We start from the raw sequence: 24589 nt of genomic DNA, 5'->3' as shown, positions 1-24589 counted from the left end.
CAGGTGCTCAGTGAATTCCAGCATGGCACCGTGATAGGATGCCACCTGTGCAACACGTCCAGGCGTGAAATGTGTTCACTGCTAAATATCCACAGTCAACTAATAGTGGAATTATAACAAAGTGGAAGTGACAGGGAATGACAGCAACTCAGTCATAAAATGGTAAGCCAAGTAAAGTCACAATGCAGGGTCAGTGGATGCTGAGGCTAATAGTGCGCAACTTTCCACAGAGTTAATAGCTACAGACCTCCAAACTTCACGTGGCCTTCAGATTAGCTCAAGAACAGTGTAGTGTGTGAACAGTTTGGGGACAGCCCCTTCCTGTTCCAACATGACCGTGCACCAGTGCACAAAGCAAACGTCCATAGCGACATGGATGAGGAAGTTTGGTGTGGAAGAACTTGACTGGCCTGCACAGAGTCCTGACTTCAATCCAAAAGAACAGCTTTGGGATGAAATAGAGGAGAGGCTTTTAGAGGAATGGTCAAAAATTCACATGAACACACTCCTAAACATTGTGGAGTTAAGGCTGCTATAGATTCCTTACGGAAGTGCTTGGCTTATCAATACTAAATATGTACCTGACTGTTTTTTTTTTTTACTCAAGCTAAAAAGTGAGCAGTTTGGAATGTTGATTGCTGAAGTTTCACTTAAATATTCCAAATAGTTGTATATAAATTAAGATAACCTTTGCCTATTTAAATTATCGAACCAGTTTAGTAAGCAAAGTAATTACTGTAGATTGCTTACATTTGTATTCAGAAGAATTGCATCTGAAAATACGAAGAATACCTGAGTGAGCCTTATATTATGGCAGCAGAGTGTGGGTTAAGTTTTTGATTGCTATTGTCACACCTGCCTGCACTGAAGTGGAGTTATTAGCTGAGGAAGTGTTGTGTAAATCAGTCTTTTACAATTTGCTTGTAAAGTAGCACCGTCTGTGTTTATATAATCTAAAGTTTCATTCATTTAAACTTAAGTTTTCCTTTGTTCTCTCCTCAGACATTGTCTTAGTTGGATTCTTGAGCGTTATGCTAACTTAAAAAAGTATTTTGGCATTTGCTTGCTTATTTAGGGTTTCTGCAGGGTGTGTCCTTTTCTTTTCTCAGTGAATGGGGCAATTGTGGCTCAAGAGTTGGGAGTTTGCCTTGTACTCGGAAGGTTGCCGGTTCCAGCCCCGGCTTGGACAGTCTCGGTCGTTGTGTCCTTGGGCAAGACACTTCACCCGTTGCCTACTGGTGGTGGTCAGAGGTGGCGCCAGTGTCCGGCAGCCTCGCCTCTGTCAGTGCGCTCCAGGGTGGCTGTGGCTACAATGTAGCTTGCCATCACCAGTGTGTGAACGTGTGTGTGAATGGGTGGCTGACTGGTTGTGTAAAGCGCTTTGGGGTCCTTAGGGACTAGTAAAAGCGCTATACAAATACAGGCCATTTATCATTCTCTCCTGTTCATTTTACTATTGAGTTCAACATGGTTTCTGGGGTCTGAAAAAATCCTGTCAGATGGAAATGTTGTTTTTCGAAACCTAGAAACTGCTGTTTCCTTTCTTCCGTCAGGTTTTTTAGTTGCTACGTTACACAGTCCTGCTAGGGCTGCATCCCCTCTGATAACAAAATTTGAGTTTTTGCTCTGGGGTGAAATATGATCTCTTTGTGCTGAGTTAATTCTTCTTCACTTTTGTTCCCTCTTACTTACTTTTCCTTTCTCTGCTTGTCTTCTTTTACTATTCTTTTCCATTGGAAGGAATGTGTGAATCCCTGCTGCAATGCCACCACCTGCACTCTGAAAGGAGATGCTGTTTGTGCACATGGACAGTGCTGCCAGGACTGTCAGGTAATATGTGTTATAGTATTTCAGTACAAAGTATTTTTACAGACATCTTACAAAAAAGTTATTTTCTCTGATTAACTTGATTTGACATCCTTTAATTCGATGTACTAGAAATGTATTTTTTGGCATAATTCACATTTCTCTGGGCTTCACTGTGAGTCTTTGTCTTTGTTGTCGTGTAGCTGAAGCCATCAGGCACACTGTGCCGTGAATCCAGCAACTCTTGTGATCTGCCTGAGTTTTGCACCGGTACCAGTCCTCACTGTCCCTCCAACGTCTACCTTCATGATGGCCATGGCTGCCACAACGTGGACGGCTACTGTTATAATGGCATTTGTCAGACTCATGAACAGCAGTGCATAACACTGTGGGGCCACGGTATGTGAAAAATCCCCCTTTCTGCGTCACACTCAACAGTTCAACAGTTGTTGCGATTATTTTCTTTTTATGTGTTTAACGCATCTTGCAGGAGCCAAGCCAGCTCCAGGCATCTGCTTTGAAAGGGTCAACTCAGCAGGAGACCCTTATGGCAACTGTGGCAAGGACACAAAAGGCTCCTTTGCCAAATGTGAAGTGCGGTAAGTCCTGATGTCGCCATAGAAACTAGTGAATGTATTCAATAGCATGTGATTTATGGAATGCAGTTAGAAACATAAAGCATATTGTACCTATTGTATAAAAAAATGCATATAACTCATTGAAATAGGAGCACTTTTTCAATGCTAGGCACCACTCTGTGTGACTGAATGAGGCTGACACAGTTTTCTCAGTAGTTAAGAAAAATAAAGCAAAAATGCCAGATTGGTTTCTCAGTTTTATGAAGCTTTATTTTCCCCAAGTAGCTGATCCATTAGATGATAGAAAATAATCATTAGTTGGAGTCCTAATTGAGGGTTGCAGAGTCATTTGATGTAATGCAACAAGTGCTGTCTCTAAAATCTCAGTTGTGATCTGGAAACGGCGTAAACGAGCTGCCTGTTCTTCAGTTTCTTTAATTGGACAGAAGGAGAAAGATGAAAATGAAAATAAAGCTCCTCGTATCCACAAAACAGTGGCATGTAATTTAATTATTGTATTGTTATTCCCCTTGGTGTTTGTTTACAGAGATGCAAAATGTGGCAAAATCCAGTGTCAAGGAGGAGCTAATCGCCCAGTAATTGGCACCAACGCTGTTTCAATTGAAACCAACATACCCCTTCAGGAAGGGGGAAGAATACTGTGCCGAGGTACGCATGTCTACTTGGGTGATGACATGCCTGATCCTGGCTTGGTCCTGACAGGAACCAAGTGTGGAGATGAAATGGTGAGAGCTAAGGCTTGTGCTTTCAGTCTCATTACATTTATCAGTTATGATTAAGTAGATGTAGCTATTTCTATGAGCAGTTCATGAAAGATGCCTATTGTGCTTTTCATATCTTCTATCATATATACTGTTGCAACAATGGAGCCTCATGTTTAATAATGAGGTCAGCATATGTGCAGATAATTCCTATGGGCCAACATTTCAGACTTCTGAAGGCTCTAAAAGATTAGTTTCAGACAGGTTGTCTACTCTCATCTCAAGGGCACAGCACTCCCACCTACCTGCTGTTCAGACCTTCTGTTTGTGAGGACCAGTCAATCAGAAGAATGTAACCTATATAAAGGGGGAAAGGAGCTAAAATGGCTTGCTTTATCCAGTGAAAGAACTGGTAGATCTTTTAATGAACAGTTATAAATGAAAGAGAGGGTGTTTTTCTTTTATATTAAACATCATCATTGTAATCAAGGAATGAAATAACATCAAATCAAACCACTGAATGTGAAAAACAGTTGGTCCACTGTCCTAAAAATGTATGCGTTAAGGTACATACCAAAAAAGGAAAAGGAGAAGTGCTTATTAACTCCCAGTCAGGGTGGAGAAATTCATCCAACATAAACATGCTGTGAAAAAAGCACAAAAGACATACATGGAAAACGGTTACCAAAATAAAACAGGAAGTGGCTTGTAGTAAAACACAGGAAGCACACTGAATCTGCGTCCCAATTCTTTGGATGTATAATTCGGAAGAGTGCCTAGAAAGGTTGCAACTACAGACAGAGACAAAAACAGAGAAAACGTGGTTCAAAATCATAACAACAAAAACAAATATGAAAGTAATAGCACCAATGCTAATCTGTAAGTCGATATAAACACAAAACTTATTGCTGAGAAATAAGAGCGGAGAAGGGATTTGGAGTGAAAGGCCGTGACTAAGATGTTTTGAGGAGTTCTTTAAGCCGTGTCCTTTTGTCATTTCAGACTTGCACTGGCTCAGACTCTTAACTGACTTAACATTATTCAGTCTATTTGGCATCTCCTAGTGTTCATCAATCTAGCCATTGGTCATTTCGCTGATACAGTTAGTCCATTTAGTCTAATTTAGCTCTCTATGAGCCTTGACTCTTAAGGAGGATCTACCCTCCGCCCTCATCTGCAAAGGCATTACATTCTGTGCCCGCTGCTGCCAAGCCCATCTTCACATTCTGCTGTGCTATACTCTCTTTGTGTCTGGTGCCTTTAAGGAGACATATAATACATTTCTGATACATTCCCGTCGGTGGTGACATAATTTTATTTCATGCTATACTGATTTACGGCTGAAGTGCCTGTCAGAAGCAAATTAAAAGAAAGGGCATAGCGCATCTATCTGTTTTTGCCTTAAAAATGAAAGGGTTTGGAAATTTACTGACATTGTTTTTGAGCTCACACTGTTGATTTTTCGTGTCGTTTTCTGCTTCAGATGTGTTTGAATCGTCAGTGCCAGAACGTCAGTGTTTTTGGTGTGCACGATTGTTCGGCCAAGTGCAGCGGTCGAGGGGTGAGTACAGTACGTTTCATCCTGTTTCGCTGTTTGAAAAAAACGATGTGATAGTTGTCAATCCTAACACAAACCGTATTCCGTCGTCTCATCGGCTCATTTGGGCTGTAATGTGTTCAGAATGCCCAGTACACACTGGCTAGAGAGCCATTACACTGCCTTGCAATCAATCACTCTGAATGCTGAAAGGTTCAATCAATTAGACATAATGATTTCATTTCTGTTCTGCGTAAAGGGCCATTCATCATACCATCAGGCAGTCTTCCTTGTCCCGAAAAATCTGTTGAAATCTGAAGGCCCGGCTTTGTTTGGCCAAACCCTCGGAGCAATGACACACAGTCTGACTTTGAGCTGGGGAAAATAGAGATTAGATTTTTTTTAAATGCCACCCATCAAATGTCTACGGTTGGTCCTGTTAGAGATGAAATGTATGGCTTTGTAGTATTAAATTTCCTGGTGAAGCCCAGAGGCTTTGGCTGTGACTGTGACTGTTTAAGTTGCTCTTTCATCAAACGCATACAGACGAAAGAATTGCGACTGTCTGTTAAAGTGAAACGTGTCCGGGTGTTATACAGCGATATTTGTTTGTGTAGCGCCATAAGACATGTCTATGAAATTTTAAGGAATGTTTTACTTGCTGAAATAAAAAGAGACAGGGCACCTCTGCATGTACAGATTAGATCAAGATGTTGCCTTGGAGAGAGGCCCTCACCTGTTCCATATTACTCAGATAGGGAATCCTCTTAGACTTCACCATTCCTGCACGACAGGAAGAGGGAGAGAGAGATTATAAAAATGTGGTTTAAGAGAAAGGGTCTGCTCTGAATTTTATACCAGACATTTTTGCTACGCGGAGCCTAGCAGGGCTGGCCGTTGGTCGATTCTGTCTGCTTCATGCGGCACATAAAGAATGGAAATGATTTTATCATCTGTTCATTCATCAGTTTTCGACTGCTTATTTGGGTCATGGGTGTAGGAGGGCATCGGTTTTAGCAGATCTGTCCAGACTTCCCTCTGCCTGGCCATTACCTGCAGTTCTTTCAGTAGGCATTCACACGCCAGCAGAGAGATGTAATCTCTCCAGTGTGTCCCGAATCTCCACGAAATACTTCACCTAGGAGATGTCTAGAAGGCATCTTAGATAAATGCCCAGACCTCTTCAGCTGGCTAATTTTAATGCAGAGGAACAGCAGTTCTACTTTGAGCCCCTCCCGAACGACTGAGCTCCTTACCCTATCTCTTAAGGGCGAGCTCAGACACCCTTCAGAGGAAGCTTATTTCTGCCACTTTATATCTCAAGCAAAAATCCCACATTCACTTATTCTATCGTATTAAATTTGAGAAATTGTTACTTTGCTGTGAAGTAAATGAAAATTTACTACTTTTTTCGGCAATTCATTTTCTTATTTCTGAGATTATATTTTTAACATTGAGAAATGTACTATGATATTGTATTGAATCACTCTGCATCCCTTTGCATAAACATAACTCATTTGTGACCTATTAAATTTAAGCAGCATAATAAATGTATGGAGTGTAAAAGGTGTTAAAAATAGGGGGTGCTTGGTCTCATATAATAGTTAACTGTCCTTTTGATATACTGTAGGTGTGCAATAACAACAAGAACTGTCACTGTGAGGCTCACTGGGCGCCTCCCTTCTGTGACAAGGCAGGTTTCGGTGGGAGTGTGGACAGTGGGCCGATCAGGCAAGCAGGTAAGTCAGTAGCTGTTACACCACAGGAGTGATTTATTGCATTTCAGGTATGTGAGAAATCCTGAAATTCTGAAGTAATAATGGAATAAACTTGGAGAATACTCCCAAAACTTTTGTGTGTGTTTCTGAGCAGACAATGGGAATCTGACAGTGGGCATTCTGGTGGCTCTACTCGTCGTCCTGGGTGCCGGTCTGACCATGTGCATCAAGAGAAAAACTCTACTGAGACTTCTATTTACAAGCAAAAAAAATCCAATAGAGAAGATCAGGTGTGTTTTCAGACCGTAATAGTGGAATGATTTCTAGATATAATGCATCTTTTTTGTAACAGATCAAGGTCCATAAATGAAAACAACAGGTGCCATCTTTATGATTGGTCACACTGTGAATACAATTACAGTGGTGAATTTACTTTTGATTGCACAGTTTAAATTATATTACTATCGTAACTGGTGTATGATTAATATAATAAAGTATTTAATTTCTTCTTTATATTACAGATCAGTAAGCGCCGCAGTCAGCGGACCAACAGCTCCTAACCAGCCTCCATCAGCAAGCTTAACCTCTCCATCCCGACCGGCACCGCCTCTGCCTCACAGTGCCACCATCTTCAAGGTCACTAGATCGCACGCATCTGCTTTTGACCGGCCGATCGCAAACACACCAATAGATCTGACTCCGACAAAGGGATGATCGGCAATAGATTATCCTTGCTGTTTTATTTTTCCTGGAATGCCGCAGCTGTTTCGACAGCGCACATCATTCTCAACTAGATTGACGTGCTGTTTTCACACAAATGGCAGCTCATTCAGATCCAATTAAATCATCCTTTTCCATATGGACTTGTAGAGGAGGTTGTGATAATGGAGTCTGTGGCGAGCAGCATGTTCAGGCACTCTAATACATTTCATGTCATTAACAGCTGTCTGTTAAGAGAGAAACTGATTCATCTGCACATGAAGAATGTTGATGCAGCTGCTTAGTTGACTTCTAAAGCCATCTTGTTGCTCGTAATCGCAAGGCAGAAACCACATTTTGCTGTACTTGTGTGCCTACATTGCCCCGACTTAGTTTGTAATGGGAAGTGACCCGTGATCAATCGCGTTAGGGGCTGCTGAAGGATAAGAGAAACTGTGTCAGAAGAGCCTTTTGTGTTGCAGGGTGGCACACAAGTGGAGTAAGCTGTTGTGCATTACCATGAGATTGGTGTTTTCAGTTAGTGGCATGTGGTTTTCATTTGGGGTCAACGGTAAAAAAGAGAGAGGATGTAAGGCTGTTTGATGTAGGCACCGAGCAGGTGAGGTCATTTTCCAGTTGTTGGGAGCTGCATTAAACTGCCGCCTGAATGCATGTGTGCCTGCCTTTGTATGTCTTATATTGTGTTTAAGCTGTGCACATCTGGACAGGTTTAAATATCAAGCAAGACTCATATTCTGGCTCTTTAGCTGTGTTCATCTTTTAAGAAGCCCAAGCGAGTGCTTATGGGATAGTCGTGGTCTTTTCCCTTTACGAAGTCACCTGATGTCGACTCGGGGGAATAGAGAGCAACTAAGTGGGAGTGTTTGATTTATGTATCTTTGAAAGCATCAGGAAGGACAGCAGAGGAAGAGGAGGAGATTATCATGATTGTTTCTGATAGGAAGCAGACGGTTTCTCTTCTGACAAACTCTTTCAACTTTAATCTCTCTGTAGCCTCCTCACCGAGGGCCAGAGGCGGGTCTCCCACCGGCCCCCTTCCCTCCCCACAGCCTGCATAGACTGCCCCAGTGCCCTCCAGTTCACCTTAGCCACCCAGTCCCTCTTTCCCTTACCGTGTCCCTCTCCCCTGGCCCTGGGCAACCGAGACCCCCAGTCCCTCCTCCTCACCGAGCCCCTCCACCTCACATCCACGTCGCACCCAGAGGGGCGTCATTTCACAGTGCATCACACCACAACTCTTGCAGGATGGTCATGGTGAGTGAATTTCCTGTTTCCTCAGTTGGAAACATTTTATTCGATGATGTTACTTACTGTAATTTCGCCACCGCTGTGTCTGGGGAGCTTTTACTCGCTTCCCAGGCCTGTAATACCCAACCGGGGAAATGATGATGTTCGATGCACTTTCAGATAGCTGTTTTTTGATGTCGACTGTTTTCATGGTTCTTTCGCGTGCTATAAAAGCAGAGGCATGTTGACAGTTATGCACAGTCACATAAAATAACGAGGTTAGCCCAGGAGCTAGCGCCATCCAAGCAAAGCTTGAGCTCTACAACAAAAACCACGACATAAATAATAAAAACGGAGCCAGACTCACAGGAGGGGAGCGTGTGAGGGCAGCAACTGCAAGGAGCAAGTATGTACAAATATCACAGGGTGGCAAACTTATTGCCACTGTTATTGCATGGGCTTTACTTATGGCATTGCAGGGTTTCAAAACTGAGAGGAACAGAAAGCCAAATAGTAATTCTTATTTGACTTTAAACTGATTTGATTTGTACTCTTGGAGGTACTCAAGCCCAAAGAGACAGAAGTAAAAAGAACCAATCTAAATGATTTGAGTGTTTGAGTGTTGTTAAAAAGACAGAAACTGATTGGAGGTGATTGGTGCACGATTCTTTCAGGCTCAAATGAACAAGGTTGGATCTCAGACAGAAATTGTCGGCATTCATTTCCAGCCTTGGCTGCTTTTATGTTTCGGTTCTATAACATTGAATAGTATCGAAAACGTTTGCAAATGTCACCTTTGCCTGTGGAAAAAGCATAAAGGTCATCCATTGTTTCTAATTGATCAAGAAAACTGAACATAATTGAACCCCAGCGACCCCGGGAATACTGCCGAATTTCTTTTTTTACATTAAATATCTAATAATGTATTTATGCTGAAACTACCATATACATAAAAAACGAATAACAACGTGAGAAAACAAAGATTTAATCATATAACAAATGTCTTCCAGGTGAAAGTTACAGTAGGTGACAAATGCTGCGTATTGCACAAGATGCCAGAAAAAACACACAGAGACACAAAGCAAAATACAGCGTGCATGATAACATCTTCTAAAAAGCAGATTGATAATATACAGTATTGACTGCTGGAGAATTTTTAAAAAGCACCCGTCGATTTCATAAAAGCTCATACACCTGTTCAAAATGTGGCGTACAGAAGCTCTTGGCTGTTTTTACTTTAAGAAGTAGGCCCTCTCAGCTGCTCCTATTAAATGGCAAAGTGATTCCTGTTGGCAGCAGGCTTCATCAACTGTATCTTTAGCAGCTGTTTGGCAGCACCAGGATGTTAACAAAGAACATAAGTCATGAGTGAAATCTCTCTGCTGCGGGCTTTGAAGCACTGTTAAATGTGAGAGCTCCACCTGAGGAAGTGAGCGGGGTTTTAGACAGACTGTTTCGTGGGTGTGTGAGGTCTGAGGTTCATCCCTGTTGATCCTTTCTCTCTGTGGTGTTTGTTGGAACGTCTCCTTAGCCCAGGAGAAGAGGAGGGAATGAATCATGATCTCTGTAGTCTGGAGAAGATTTAAACAGCATGATAGTTTTCCTGTTATTAGTTGGTTAGAGAAGACAGCGTCGGCGCCTCAAAGAGAAGCTCAAAGAAAAGCAGACATTGGCTATACTTATCTGACTGTTAGTGCCACCTGGTGGTGAGTTTCCATCATTATTTAAAAGTGTCTGTCCTTTAATAGGAATTGGAGAAGCCCAGTCCTCCTCAGAAACCTCTACCTGCTGATCCAAGGGGGTCTCGACTGGTGCGAAGTCCCTCTGTTCAGCAGAGCCAAACCGCAGGCCAAGGACCTCCTAGCGTCTGTGGCCCTGTGCCTGCCGTGCCCAGACCTGCACGTCCTATCCCACACCCCAACAGGTGGGTTCAAACCTTACCTAGATATATTTAACTCGCTGAACCATTTTTTTTACATTCTTTTTTCCACTTTTCTCTTCCTCTAGGCCGAGTCCCAAGCACCCCCCAACACTACCAAAGCCTTGCATTATTGCCAACGTCAAATACAGCAGCTGAGATTTTGGCCAGAAGGGACATTGTTATGATAAGACTGAAAAGATTTGCACTATGAAAACTCTGAAAAACCTTAAAAAGGTGGTGGCTTCTCTGAGTTTTGAATCAGGAGACCTGCCGTGTCCCTTTTGGTGCTCTGTCTCTGAATGGTGCTACGAGTCTGAGCTCAGGTACATGTAAAGTATTTATATTCAGTATTTATTGCCACGCAGTGCACTGTGCCAGACACTTTTAAGACATGGTAGCAACTTTGAATTTTGAATTACTTGTTTTCGTTTCGCGCCTTCACATCAGCCGACGTTTATGAAGGAGAGCGATCTGTGAAATTGTGACAACGGAGACGCTTTTGTGGAATGTGTTTAAATGAAGGGAACCCTTTACATTGTGGTTTTGTTTCGCGTCAGAAGTAAAGAATTTCAAAAGAGAGTCGTGCAATGACAGATGGGAGCTTCAAACAACATTTGTAGTATTTTTTTTTTAATCCACTGGGGTTTTCTTGAAGGGTAACGCTCTGTGTAGCAACTTTGGGCCATCTGACAAGGCTTGAAACAACTGCAGCAAAGGAGATTGTGATATTAATACAACAGATCTTTGATGCGTTCTGCAATCAAGAAGAGGGGCCGTTTCTTGGCTCAAAAAAGAAATCCAGGCCTGTTCCTTCTTCTTCGTCATTTTTATCACGGAAAGGTAACAAATTCAACTGTGAAATGTCACTGATTTGCCATTTCCTTTTCATTTGCAAGGCCCAATATGCTCTCTTGAGGGATCCGGGTACAGAGATCTAAAATGAGCCAAGATCATAAAAGCATCCCTCAGAAAGAGTAAACCTATCTGAAATATTTGCTCTGCTAAAGGTCATGTGTGTTTTTAATTTTTTTCCCCCCTCTATGCTTGCTGCACCAAGGACTAGATTAAATCATGGAATCACTGATGACTTGCTTAAAGGTGTTCCTCGCATGTAAACAGCCAAAGTCTGGCTGCGGTGTTCATATGTGCATTTTAAGTCATGTTTTTATCTAACTGGAAAGGACAGTTTTACTTGATAAGAAAACATTTTTCAATTTCATTCTGCCACAGAAATGATGTTTAATGGTTACTCAGTATATGCTGACTCACTCAAGTGTATCTGGGCTTTTGTTCATTTTTTAGTTTTCCTTTTTTTAAAAATCATTTCTACTTTACATATTTTAGATAATCTTTTAAAAATGAACACTGTTTTATCATTTTGGTTTACTTAATGTTTTTGCTGGATTGCAGTGCATCATATATATAAATACATATATACATCCACAATGAGCAACATTTCCTTTGAGCACCGCTGTTGTTCACAAATATGTTTGCTAAAAACTGATATGGATAGAATTTTGTTACTTTTGATACTCTTTATAATAATGCACTAGTTTTACATGCATCGCTTTATTTACTTTGCTTTTTCAATGCTGTCTGTCTATGCCTAATAGAGACCTGTTTGTATGTTACATTGTATGTTCTTTGTATGTTGTGTTACAGGTGAGCACATTTTTCCATGGAGAATTTTTGTTAAGGATTGTTCTTTAAGGCATCATATGTAAAACAAAAACAAAAAAACACTTAAAGTGTCTGTGTCTGATCATGGTATTTTAAACAATCAGTATTAGTAAACCTGTTTTTTACACTGAAAACATTTGTTATTGACTTTTTGTGCTTTTTTTGTTACATTTACAGAAACACGGGCGACACTTGAACTCATCAATTAAAGATTCAAAACTGAAAAAAAAACAAAACAATGACATGTTCATTCCACAAGCCTGAGCCAGTGTAAATACAGAGATTTCATCCAGCTTCACATTTCAAAACCTCAGTGTCAGAACCCTCTGGCACTTTTTATGCTTAATAAACCAATTTTAAATTACATTTCAAATAATAAACATTATAATAAGGGTGATCTAACATTTTAGAGCAGCATTTATTTTCAGAAAAGTCTAAGGCTGCATACTTGCTGTAAAGGCTTATCTCATTTTAATGCTGTGAGCCTTTTTCTTAAAGCAATTTGACAAGGTCTCCATAGGGGATAGAAATAACGCTTAAATCAATAGAACTGCTTACTATCAGGATTCGCTTGCAGTGATGTGGTGGAGTTAAGTGGTTGTGTGTAATTAAAAGGATACTGAAAGGAAACTTTGGGGAGAAAATCTCTTGTTGATAAGAAATTGAGGCCGTGCGCTAACGAAGACAAATGTTTCTGATGAGCTTTTGAAATCAGCCTCAGCCAACATTTTCTAATTAGTCACATTTTATTTGTCAGTGGGTGAGAGATGAGACGCAGTGTCACCTCAGTGAAGTGTCTAAACATTGGGTTTAAAAGCTTTAAATAATGATCAAAATTACTGACATATCTGTTTTTGGCTGCTCTCAGGAGCTTTAGCTCTATTTTTTACAGATTTGCTGTTTATCAGGAGCTGAAATAGTTTCATTTATTACTCTGATAAAGATAAGGTGATTTGTAAATGAACGCCAATTATGTAAGAATATAATTGTAACATTAACTAAAGTTAAAAATGGAATTCCAGCTAACATTTAAATATAAAAACAATAATAATCATCTATATACAGCCTGCTGACTACTGCTGAAATTCTAATACACTTTAATGAGCCTGTACCTTTCAACGTTACGTGAAAAGATATTTTTAGAGATATTGTTACTGGTGGCAACAACGACGCCATAAGTGTCCTCACTGCTTTACACGTGATTTCATGATAATATGCAGGCGATTATGACAGTCTCTCGGACGTGCTTATTGGTGCATGTGAAGCTCTACGCAAATCAAAACACGTGTGAAACCACGCTGAGATGAAATTACGCACCGATGGACATTGCACGTACCAAGCTCCAAAGTGGACAGCTGCAAACTTTGAACAGCTTTAAATAAAACATTAGAAACAAAAGCTTTAGCAAAAGGATTCTCTCACCTTGTACTCCGTCCAAATACGCGAACATAGCGTGGGATTTTTGTTTTTTTAAAACGCCAGATGGAAAGGCACGCAGTCTGTTTTTCTATGCTTCCGATTTGAGAAGAATGGACCTGTAGTTGGAGTGGAAGAAGAAAACTTAATGTGCACTAGTCTTGATAAACCCGTATGTCATGTGGGAGGAAAATAATTTGGCAGAGCCGAGCGTTTGCCCTGACCGTGAAGAAAGTCCCGCAGAAGACACTTTTGGATTTGGAGATGATCTGGAGTTAAATCAGTTCGATGGATTGCCCTTTTCCTCGCGTTACTACAAGTTACTGAAGGAGAGGAAAACTCTGAGTGTGTGGAAGGTCAGATGTCAGTTTGAGGATGCTCTGGCAAACAACCAGCTGGTTATTGTGTCCGGGGCAGCAAAGACTGGCAGGAGTACACAGGTAAGAGTGTAGTCAGTGTTATTATTATTTTAGTAAGGAAAATTTTACATTCAATTTATGAACCTGGACTTATGTACAGGATGAATGTGGAGCTTCATAATAATGGGGCGTTTACCAGAGCATAACCTACACTGCGATTTGATATATTTAGGACTCCCGTTTGTCACTCAGTGTTGCCATGCTTGTGTGAACAGAAGCTGCCCAGCTCAGCAGATGATGTTGTGTCACTGTGAAGCTGTGTAAACTCCTGCCTGCCTGACCATCAGTCTGCACAAAGGCTCCAGCAGGGGTGTTAGGGGACCTCCAGCTGCTAAGCCCTGATCCGCTGGAGCCGACACATGCTGCCAAAGCAGTTTTGCATTATGAGCGATAATAGCATAGGATATCTCCTGTCACAGTTTGTTTTGCTGTGTGCTTAAACAAAAGCTGTTGGGATAATCTGAAAAGGACGCCTGTGAGTGAGAAAAAACAGCTGATGTGGTAGAAAACATTCTCTTGTTTAATATTTGGGGTAGTACTGATGTCCTGAATCATATTTTACTATAAAGACTTTTTAAGCGTTTATCAATGATCTTCTTTCAGATCCCTCAGTGGTGTGCAGAGTTCTGTCTGTCTGTCCAGTATCAGCATGGTATGGTTGTGTGCACTCAGACCGACAAACAGCAGGCTGTAGATCTGGCCTTGCGTGTCGCTGATGAAATGGACGTCAACATAGGCCATGAAGTTGGTTACACCATCCCTCTGGAGACCTGCTGCTCCTCTGACACTGTTTTGAGGTTTGTTAATGAGCTCTTACTGTGTCTATTTCACTGCCAGCAGTGGAATATCATTTGAATATAATCCACAAATTGCCCCTTTCATTCTTAAATCTTTCCTTTCCTCTATTCCTTATTAATTGATGGAGGCTCACTGCTGACAAAGGACAGAGCTCATTCTTGATCTAAATAAAGTCGACCAGTTCAAAGTCAGGAAATTATGCGCATATCTGTATAGCCTAATATTCAACGACTCTTGTTATGGCGCAGTAACTATTAGTCATTTATTGTCCCAAATGTCAAACACTCAGTAGTAGAAGCCTCCGAAATATTGCAATATTAAACTGGACAAGTGGAGGACAAAAGAGGAAGACCTAAAGATATGTAAATCTTTAAGAAGACCTGCCATAACGCCTGAAAGATGCGTCTGACCCTTAGTCAATACTAAGGGTCAGACGGCAGCCAGCATCCAAAGAGGAGCTTTGAATGTCCTTCAAGAAGGCTGGAGAACTGTTTGTGAAGTTAACTTAAAGAAATGACGTGAAAGCTTGACTGAGAGAGTTCAGAGTATGTAGAGGAGTGAAGGTGGTTGCACCAAATATTGACTTTCAACCCCATTAGAAATGTACAAACTCTGTTTTTACAGTATCCTATTATCCATTTTCCCAGTAAAATGAGATGTGTATATATATATAGAGAGAGAGAAATGAAAGATGGCTCAAGACCTTTGCACAGTACTGCATCTAATATATCAATGCAAACTAAACACTTTTTGCTTTTGAAACTTGTGCTGGGCTTTGCACATGATATGGTTTTAATCAAGTAAATGTTAGTAATAAAAACGATCATCTCTGAGTGTTATTTCCTACAGTGCCATGTGCAAATGACCCCTATTCTCACTTATGTTATAGAATACGTGCATCATTTTCACAGCATGGTGTAAATTGAAGTGAGCCTTTAATTTCTGAAAGCAGAAGCAGCTGGCGACTAATTGCTGAACGCAGGGGAGGTTTCAGCAGCTAAAGAGCCCGATAATATTTAGGAGTATGACACGGAGAAATGAAAGGGAGCTAAAAGAGGGTAAATACTGGTCTCACCAGTCAGCCAGAGATCCACTTTGCATAAAAGATGTTTAAATCAGCAGCTGCAAAAAAATTAAGACTTAAAACTTAAAAGGGTTTCAGCTGTTCCCAAGTGTGTGTGTGGAGGGGGGGACTGTACTGTGTGTGTTTTTAACTAACAGGCTCAAGCAAAAGGCTGAGAAATTGACCGTATCTTATTCCTGATTTATAAACCTCTATTATTAACCCTCCTGATCACTTTGGTTTATCAGGTACTGCACTGATGATATGTTGCTGAGAGAGATGATGTCTGACCCTTTTCTTGAGCACTACGGGGTCATAATCATTGACCAGGCCCATGAAAGGACGGTTAGCACAGACATTCTGCTGGGTCTCCTCAAGGACATCCTGCTGCAGAGGCCTGAGCTCAGGGTGGTGGTTCTCACTGTGCCGCCCATGACCGACAAGCTTCTGAGGCACTACGGCAGTGTCTTGCATATCAGTCTAGAGTCCTCATGCACTGCTGAAGTTGTCCACAGCAACAACGGCAACAAAGACTACTTCTACTCAGCACTGAGACTCGTGCTGGAGATCCATCGGACCAAAGAGGGTGGAGATGTTTTCGTATTTTTAGGCTCAGCTGAGGTAAAAGATTTTATATTTCAAACAGCTCCTTCACTGTGCTAACGCCTGTTGTGATCTGGTTTAAATTTCGCTTCCACTACCTCCTGCAGGAGGTCCACTGTGCCTATAGTATCCTCCAAAGAGAAGGGACCAGGTTGGGTGGACAGTTGGGACAAATGGTACTTGTAGTCCTGTGCTCAGGCCAGGGAGGGCTACTTCCTGTCCTGCCTGAGCAGTCATGCTCCACAAAGTCCAGAAAGGTTTTTCTCAGTACCCGTCAAGGCGAGGATGCATGGTGGCCTACAGAGTCTGTCAAATTTGTCATTGACACGGGAGTCCAGAAGAAAATGGTAAGTTAATTCCAAAATGATGTAGTAATCTTAAATGAGCATTCCTCTGATATTAATTAGCACTGTTTTTACTTTTATGTAAAGGTGTACAATCCGAGAGTAAGGGCTAGCTCAGAGGTTCTTCAACCCATCAGTCAATGCCAGGCAGACATTCGCAAGCAGCTGTCTGGAGCATCAGGTATATTGTCATGTCATCTCCTCACTTGGCAATACTTAAAGCGGTTATCTAAAAAGTTTCTTCTTTGAAAAAATGTAAGCTGCCATCTTTGGTAACTAAATCTGATGCTTCTTGGGTTAGAAACAACAAAAATGAGAAAAGCCTGGTTAAAAGCAGACTGGTTAATTTGTCATCCTTTCATTCGTTTGGATAATTTTCATACTTGCAGATTTGGACATATTACAATATTAATTAATATTTGGACTTAAGAAAGCCAAAGAAAAACCTTCCCAGCATTATTTTTTTTTTTTTTTTTAAAAAAAAGCAAAAATAAACAAACACAAAATTTAAGTGCAACAGTTTTACTGATTTTTTTTTTTTTTCCTGTAGGTAAATGCTTCTGCCTGTTTCCAGAAGCAAGCCTAACTTCTGCAGAGAACTCCCCACAGATCTTGGAGTCCAACATTACACCGACAGTTCTTTTCCTCAAAAGGATGGAGATAGCAGGCCTTGGACAGTGCAGTTTCATCGACAGACCAGGTAAAATATCTGTCCAAAGGAAACTAGACAAGTTGCCACTGGAACACATGCAGGACAACAAGAAGTTTTGTTCGTTATTTTAGTTTTTACTGGTTCCCACTAACAGCATCTCTCTCACAACCTAAGCCAAAGATTTGCATGTGGGAGGTTTTTGACTCAGGAAGGGCTCTGTGTAGCTGTTTGAGCCCAGTCATCCATGACTTAGCTGAGCTGACAGCCCAGCTACTAACCATTGTCTGTGCTCTGACCCACCCTAACATGAACAGAAGAGGCCAGCTCATTAACGATTACACAACATGTCTCATGTATTGCAGTGCCAGACGAGCACAATGAAGAGGAAGTCCATGCCAAAAGTGCTGTAATATTTTTTTTGAAAATGTGGGACAAAAGGCACTTGCTATATAAATTATATTTTCTCTATAGGAAAGAAATAAAAGCCGAAGGCATTTGATTTGTGATGACTGTGTCTTTGATTATTCAGATGACACAAGTTGCTGTTGATATTTTATCCCCCTTAATAGATATAGCAATGAAATGTGTGAAATTTTAAAATATTCCATTTGTTGTTGCAGATCCAGAGGGTCTCATGCAGGCGCTGGAGGAGCTCGATTACCTTGCAGCTTTAGACGACGATGGCAACTTGTCTGAAATTGGCATCATAATGTCTGAAATCCCTCTGGAACCTCAGATGGCCAAAGCGCTGCTAGCATCCTGCGAGTTTGACTGTGTGAGTGAGATGCTGACAATCACAGCCATGTTGTCAGGTACGTACGTTTTACATTTTCCCACTCCAAAATTTAAGATTAGTTACAAGTGAGGATCCTTGGACTGGTTTGTAGAATCACCAGGTGGACAGCGTAGTATTGGCTCATCTGCAGTTTCTGATGCTCTTTGGTGAGAGTGGTTTCTCTCAGTGAAGTCGACCTTGTTTGTTGTTGTGTTTTAGCACCAAGCTGCTTTGTGGAGCCGCCTGCTGCCATGAGCCACGAGGCAGTCCAGTGTCACAGAAAGTTCCAGCACCCTGAAGGAGATCACTTCACCCTCATAAACATCTACAATGCCTACAAACAAAACCAGAGAGAACAATGTAAGACTGTCATTGAACAGAACCAATCTATTCTCTTCAAGAGATAAGTCTCATCAGCCACTTCATTATTTATACCTTACAGCTTTATTTCTTCATAGCATTGGTTCAATAAGGTGCTGGAAACATTCCTTTGTAATGTTCAAGGAACAGATTTAAGATGATTTGAGCTTTATTTATTTGAACATTATCCTGCTGGAAGCAGCCAAGATAATGAGCCAGTACAGTGTGGTCATAAAGGGATAGACACGGTGAGTAACAATACTCAAGTAGGCCGCGGCAGTTAAATGATGATTGATTGGTTGTAAGGGGCGGAGAGTGTGCCAAGAAAATATCCCTTAGACCAGCAGCCTGGACTGTTGATGCGGGGCAGGATGAATTAATGCATTCGCAGTGTTTATGCCATCCAAATGTCAGAGCAGAAACCAAAGCTTAACAGACCAGGCAACATTCCTAGTCTTCCATTGTCCAATTTTGTTGAGCTTGTGCAAATTGTAGCGATTTGGTTCAATTCTTTTTTTGTTCTTAAATCTGGTGTGGTCTTCTGCTGCTTCAAAGTTCAACATTGTTGCATTCAGAGATGATCTTCTGCATACCTTGGTTGAATCAAGTGCTTATATGAGTTACTGTTGCTTTTGTATCAGGTCGACACAGTGTGCCCCTCACTTGTTGTTACTGTTTTGCCCATTCTTTGTAAACCCTAGAGATTGTTGTGTGGAAAAATCCCCATTTTGGCAAAATCAGCAGTTTCTGAGATATTCAGACCAGCCCGTCAGGTATAACAACCATACTACATTTAAAGTCACTTAATCTTTCTTCCCCATTCTGATGCTCGCTTCCAACGTCAGCTAGGTCACCTTGACCATGCCTAAATGCCTAAATGCATTGGGCTGCTGCTGCCATGTGATTTGATCAATTAAGGTATTTGCATCAATGAGCAGGTGGTGAAACAGGTGTACCTAATGAAATGACTGGTGACTTGATCTTTGTTCTCTACTGTGGTAAATTAAAACTAGATTCAAAGCCTGTGTTATCCTATGGGACAGATGTTACATTTCAGTTTCATGAAGGATTATAACCAGATGGATCAGAATAAACTATTCTATTCTAGTCTAAAAATTAACGCAAAAAACAGTTAAAAGAAGACATTAAAAATGTTTTTAAAAAAAGCTAAAATGTGTATGTTAATACCAAATGCATTCTCATTTAAGCCCAAGAACATTTCAACTCTTTAGATTCCGAGAGGCAAACTGCTTGAAATTTTAGTAAATCATATTACGGTACTCTTGAATTAATTACCTCCACATTGTCATTTTTTCCACTCAATCTGATCTATTTAAAAGGCATTAGGAATTAAACTGTTTTGACTGTAATAGAAACTTGACGTAAATACTGCTGACCACAGCGCTTCTATCACTGTGCATGACGTTTTCTCCCAGATTTGACGACTGAAAAGTGGTGCCAGGACTATTTTCTAGATCATTCTGCGTTGAGGACAGCTGATTCCATTAGATCAGAGTTGACTGACACACTGAACAGAATTGAGCTCCCCATTTCTGAACCCTCCTTTGGAACCAAGACGAACACTCACAACATCAAAAGAGCTCTGCTGGCTGGATTCTTCATGCAGGTACAGAAAAACAAAATGTCAATATCAATGAATTTGCCTCCAGCAATTCAATTGTGTTCAAGTTTACGAAGCCTGTTCTTTTCCCAGATCGCTCGAGACGTGGACGGATCAGGCAACTACTTCATTCTTGCACATAAGCACATGGCCCAGGTGCACCCACACTCCTGCTACGGGGCTCAGTCACACAAGCTGGGACTGCCTGAGTGGGTTGTTTTCAATGAGTACATCCTTTCAGAAAACTGCATGAGAATAGTCTCGGAAATTTCCCCGCAAGTGTAAGTCAATTCCGTTTTCCTCCAAATCCCCATCAGAACAGTTGTGTACAGATTAGAACTGAGGTCTCATGGCTTATCTCTCGTGTAGTGCAGAGGTAAAACAAACATGTTTATGACTGCAGTAAGCATGAGCCATTTGATCTCATTTTAATTTGAATATTTTTAATCTCTTCATCTACACAATATCTTGTGTTGACGCAAATGTTTTACATTTAATATTGGTTTTCAAATTTCTCTTTTAGGTTCATTGAAATTGCACCACTGTACTTCTTCTACAATCTGCCCCCTAGCGAAAGCAAAGATATACTGCAAGACATGTTGGACCCACAGGGATCCAAAAACCGCAAAGAAAAGAAACAGGAAGCTGCAACAATAAGTGGTGACGTAAACAGTGGCTGTGCAGCAGTGACACAGACCTATGACAGATGTATGATTCAGTAAACTGAAAATCACAAATTTAGACTGCAAATGCATAAATGCTTGTAAGACATTTGTGTAATTAATACAGTAAAGCTTAATTTATTACATTAAATTACTCATGTGTACTACCCAATGTGCTTACAGTGCTGAGAAGGCAAAGATGTCTGTGTTGTAAATATAGAAAAGTTTGCAGTTTAATAGTTGTGATCTAAAAACAATGAGTGAGGGGGTTTTCCGCAACACTGCTTAGGTGTGGACTTTATGCGCACTGTCATTTGATATACCTTCACATCCAAGGATCTGATTTTAAAGCTGAAATACGTATGAAACAACTTGCTCAGAATAACTGTGCTTTGCCCATTTATCTTAGAATGTACATCAAGGAAAGTCTGCTCTTGAAGGGATGAAACGTGTAGCTGAGTGTTAAAAACCACTCATTTGCTCTGTAGCCATTACTCCCATTCTTCTGTTTACAACTTAACACCAAGCTCATCTCATTTTGAAGTCTTCCTATAAACACCCTTTGATACGCAGTTGCATGTAGTTTCTTCCAGTATTCAAGTATGTGATTATTCCCTATGTCTTTACAATTTGTACAAACTGTCTTTAAAATTTCTAAAAACGGGTAAACTATCGCCCTACATATTTTAAATATGAATACACGCATCCCTAAAGCCAACTGTACAAAAATTGAATATATTGAATGTTTTTCAGAAGCTTGAAAGCTGTCACTGTGTCCATAGGTGTCTTGGTTTATTGTGAAGGTCACACTGATAGATATTCTTTGAGTTTCTCCATGATGGCAGGCATTCTGTCTGTGGGTACCAGCATCACAGTCCTGAAAGGCTTCATGGGCACGTCCGTAAATGACCACCTCCCACTTAAACAGGAGTCTGCCTCTTCTTGGACTGTGTAGTGGAACTTCAAGATGGCTTGCTGTAAGGCAAACACGGATCAGGCTTGAAATCAGAGTATAAATATATTGAATAGGTTATCAGATGGCTGTTTAAATATTTATCATGAGCTAACGAACTGCTGTATTATTACCCAGATACTGTTAAGCAAGTAGCCCCGTGTATAATAAATATTTAGTTAAAACCTTGAACTCTGTGCAGATTTTTTTCCCCCACTTTACCTCATAAAAGAATTCCTCCTCTGCATTGACAAACATGTATTCCTCTTTGAGAGCTCCTTCTGTGGCTGGGATGCTCTTGGTCTCTTCTCTACAGGTCTTGCTGATAATCAGGCAGTAGTGGCACCTCCCACTGGGCTTATTTGTCCTCTGAGCTTCAGCGATTTCTTCCCTAAAGGACCGTAACATGAAAATCTTTTAACCCACACAAATGGATGTTTTTCTAGTTTCTATTAAAAATAAATACAGAATGGAAACATTTCCAAATCTCACCACCATATTTTATTAATAGAACACAAAACATCAAATGTTTCATAAAAAATAAAGTATCATTTTGAATTTGATGACCGCAACATGTATTAAAACGTTGGGATGAGAGCAATAAAAGGGTGGAAAAGTAAGTGGTATTAAAAAGAAAAAGCTGGAATCATTTGTAGCCAATTAGGTTAACTGGTAAATATCAGTTCCCAGATGTTCAACAGTTGTTAAGAGGGGATCCTACACTATAGTAATCATGGACCTGTCCCAACATTTTTAAAGGTGTGTTGCTGCTAATATATTTCATGCAATACTAAAAGGTCTCAGTTTAAACATTTGATATATTTCATACATTCTACTGTGAATAAAATGCTGATTTATAAGATTTGCAAAGTATTGCACATGTTCTGTCTTATTTCAATGTTTTCAAACACCATCCTGACCATCTTCTACCTGCTCTCACACCAATAACAAACCACTAAAGATGGAATGAGAAGGTAAAGCAGAACTTACTGGAGCTGTTTGTGCAGTGGAAGGGCAATCTGTGGAGGCACATTGATGAAGCGCTCACTTAGCAGCAGCCCCACAGGCTTGCTGTTATCATTAAAGATCTTCTCCAGCTGTTCTGTCACAATATGAGAAGCATTCTTCTCACACTGATCCACAATAAGCTCCTTCACCTCCTCCACACATTGTACACCCTGTGAACAGTTCCAGACGTAGGTATGACAATTTATATTAAAAACACTGACATATTCCAGCCCATTCAAGACTAATTCGTTTTCGTTTGCTAGTCATCTGACCTTTCTCTCTGTGAGGTTGAGCATGGTGATGAAGCCAAACACTTCATCTGGGTCGTCATCATCGTCGCTGTCTTCGGGCACCTCAGCTTGCTGGAGCATAGTAGAGAGACAAGTAAATAAACAGCTGCTCAGAAATGAATGTGAATGAGCATGAATGTCAATCTTGGGTTTTAAATGTTTTTTTTTTCCTGTTCCTTTTCCAGGTGGAATAATTGCACAACATACACCTTTAAAAAAAAGAAAACACTTGGTTGCACACATTTGAATTTATTCCAGCCTAATGTTGCCATCCACTTTGTACAATGTAGCAATACTGTTAGCAGCAAAGCAGCTCCAGAGCATCATGCTGCCACAACCATGTTTGAAAGTATAGTGTTCTTAGGTTCAAAGGATTCTCTGTGGACAGTGAATTGACGCTGGTGTTCCAGCAGTTTCCAGTTCACAGCTTGAACTTTGGTGGTTCCTGAACATCCAAAACAAGTCTCAAAACAACTCATCTCAGGGTGACAGTTTATGTCTTTGTCCAGATCTTGGCAAAGTTGTCCCACATTCGAATAACTGCTCTAAGTATTGCTGTTAAAGATAAACTACCAGTTGTAGTAAATAATGATTGCAAATAAGATAAATAAGCCTTGGCCTCATCAAGTCAAGACACTGTATAACCTTCAACACCCCTAATCAAAATATTTAAATAAATGTATGTATATATTTCAGCCCTTTGGTTCCTCATGTTTGCTTCTGATCCCATTTGGATTAATAAAACTCAAAAAGAAATTCAAACATGTACTCCCAAATGCTTTTTTTAAGTCATTAAGATGTGTGCAGTATGCATTGTTTGCATTAAGATGAACAGTTCAAAGAAATCACTGAAAGCCCAAATTTTCATGACATATAATTCCTTGATCATGTATGTAAACTTCTGAGCACTGCTGTTTTTGGGTTGAAACTGGAGAAATAAACAAAAATAATGAACAAATCCTTTTTATATTTAACTACCGAGTTACTCACCTTGACGACACTTCCAACATGATTTTGTTGGATGATGATGTCTGTCATCTCTGATGTATTCACATGAGCTTTTAAGAAAAGCTGGATCCAAACATAACAGAAATGACGTCAGTGACAGCTGCTTGCACACAGTATTTGAAACGTGAAATAACAATAGTGAACCCAAACCTGCTGCAGCAGCTTCTTTATGCCGTTGAAGTCATTGTCTGAGATGGTGTGAGCTTCAAAGTCTACAACGACCTCCTGAAAGCGTAGAAGTCGTAATTGCAAGTTTTATTGTAACCCATAAACTGATTAGTTGTGCGAAACTTTCCGATATGAGTTTCACGGGGTTAACTTATTACAGCGTATTCAAGTACAGTATCTTCGAAATAACATATTCTAGTATATTAGTTATTTATTTTCTCACATGATTAACCAAAAAATTATTTTCATGAGCCTTCCCGTTCACATTAGCCCTACTGCTGACTTAGCTAACTAGTTAGCAAGGCCATGCCTCCCTTCTAAGACGTGTTTGTTCTTTTACCTCATTAATTTCCTCATCTGACGCCTCACTGTCCTCTTCTCCGGAATCGTCTTCATCCTCTGGATTCTCATCGGAGCTGTTGTCACTTTCCTCGGGTTTTTCACCAAAACCTACTGCCCTTTTCTTAGCCAATGAAGCCATGCTGCAAACTTAAAACACACGTGTCTACTAAGTGGGCGGGGCAAAGACTAACAACTGTCA

General features: G+C 40.6%; 3 protein-coding genes across 4 annotated transcripts in view; 2 read left to right on the top strand and 1 right to left on the bottom strand.

The window, feature by feature from the left end:
* The window catches only part of adam12a (ADAM metallopeptidase domain 12a), a 78761-nt gene extending 66727 nt beyond the window's left edge, over positions 1–12034 (top strand). The window contains exons 13-23 of one of the 2 annotated variants that reach the window (XM_006791052.3): positions 1741–1830; positions 2010–2205; positions 2297–2405; positions 2932–3130; positions 4590–4667; positions 6274–6382; positions 6516–6651; positions 6883–6997; positions 8075–8335; positions 10057–10232; positions 10316–12034. In XM_006791052.3, coding sequence (XP_006791115.2) covers positions 1741–1830; positions 2010–2205; positions 2297–2405; positions 2932–3130; positions 4590–4667; positions 6274–6382; positions 6516–6651; positions 6883–6997; positions 8075–8335; positions 10057–10232; positions 10316–10385 — 1539 coding nt within the window. In that variant the 3' untranslated portion in view covers positions 10386–12034. Of the gene's footprint in view, positions 1–1740; positions 1831–2009; positions 2206–2296; positions 2406–2931; positions 3131–4589; positions 4668–6273; positions 6383–6512; positions 6652–6882; positions 6998–8074; positions 8336–10056; positions 10233–10315 lie in introns of both variants that reach the window. The other variant, XM_087844726.1, reaches the window with a different exon arrangement.
* A 1372-nt stretch (positions 12035–13406) lies between these two features.
* On the top strand, positions 13407–21728 carry dhx32a (DEAH (Asp-Glu-Ala-His) box polypeptide 32a). The gene is made up of 11 exons (XM_087844725.1): positions 13407–13765; positions 14348–14541; positions 15854–16226; positions 16316–16555; positions 16640–16733; positions 17103–17252; positions 17825–18016; positions 18199–18339; positions 19776–19966; positions 20054–20241; positions 20484–21728. The coding sequence occupies exons 1-11, from the start codon at positions 13505–13507 to the stop codon at positions 20680–20682; spliced, it is 2223 nt and encodes a 740-aa protein (XP_087700851.1). The 5' UTR covers positions 13407–13504; the 3' UTR covers positions 20683–21728.
* bccip (BRCA2 and CDKN1A interacting protein) lies at positions 20387–24580 on the bottom strand. The gene is made up of 7 exons (XM_006791271.3): positions 24389–24580; positions 24031–24105; positions 23863–23943; positions 22855–22944; positions 22565–22752; positions 21797–21965; positions 20387–21597 (listed from the first exon to the last, which is right to left on the bottom strand). Exons 1-7 carry the CDS (start codon positions 24527–24529, stop codon positions 21427–21429), a joined length of 915 nt encoding a protein of 304 aa, XP_006791334.2. The 5' UTR covers positions 24530–24580; the 3' UTR covers positions 20387–21426.
* Positions 24581–24589: the final 9 nt, after the last annotated feature.

The sequence above is a fragment of the Neolamprologus brichardi genome, chromosome 8, assembly GCF_056152115.1.
Source record: "Neolamprologus brichardi isolate AB-2024 chromosome 8, ASM5615211v1, whole genome shotgun sequence".
NCBI lineage: Eukaryota > Metazoa > Chordata > Actinopteri > Cichliformes > Cichlidae > Neolamprologus > Neolamprologus brichardi.
Note: the sequence above shows the minus strand (reverse complement) of the source record. Positions and strands in the feature narration are given on the sequence as shown.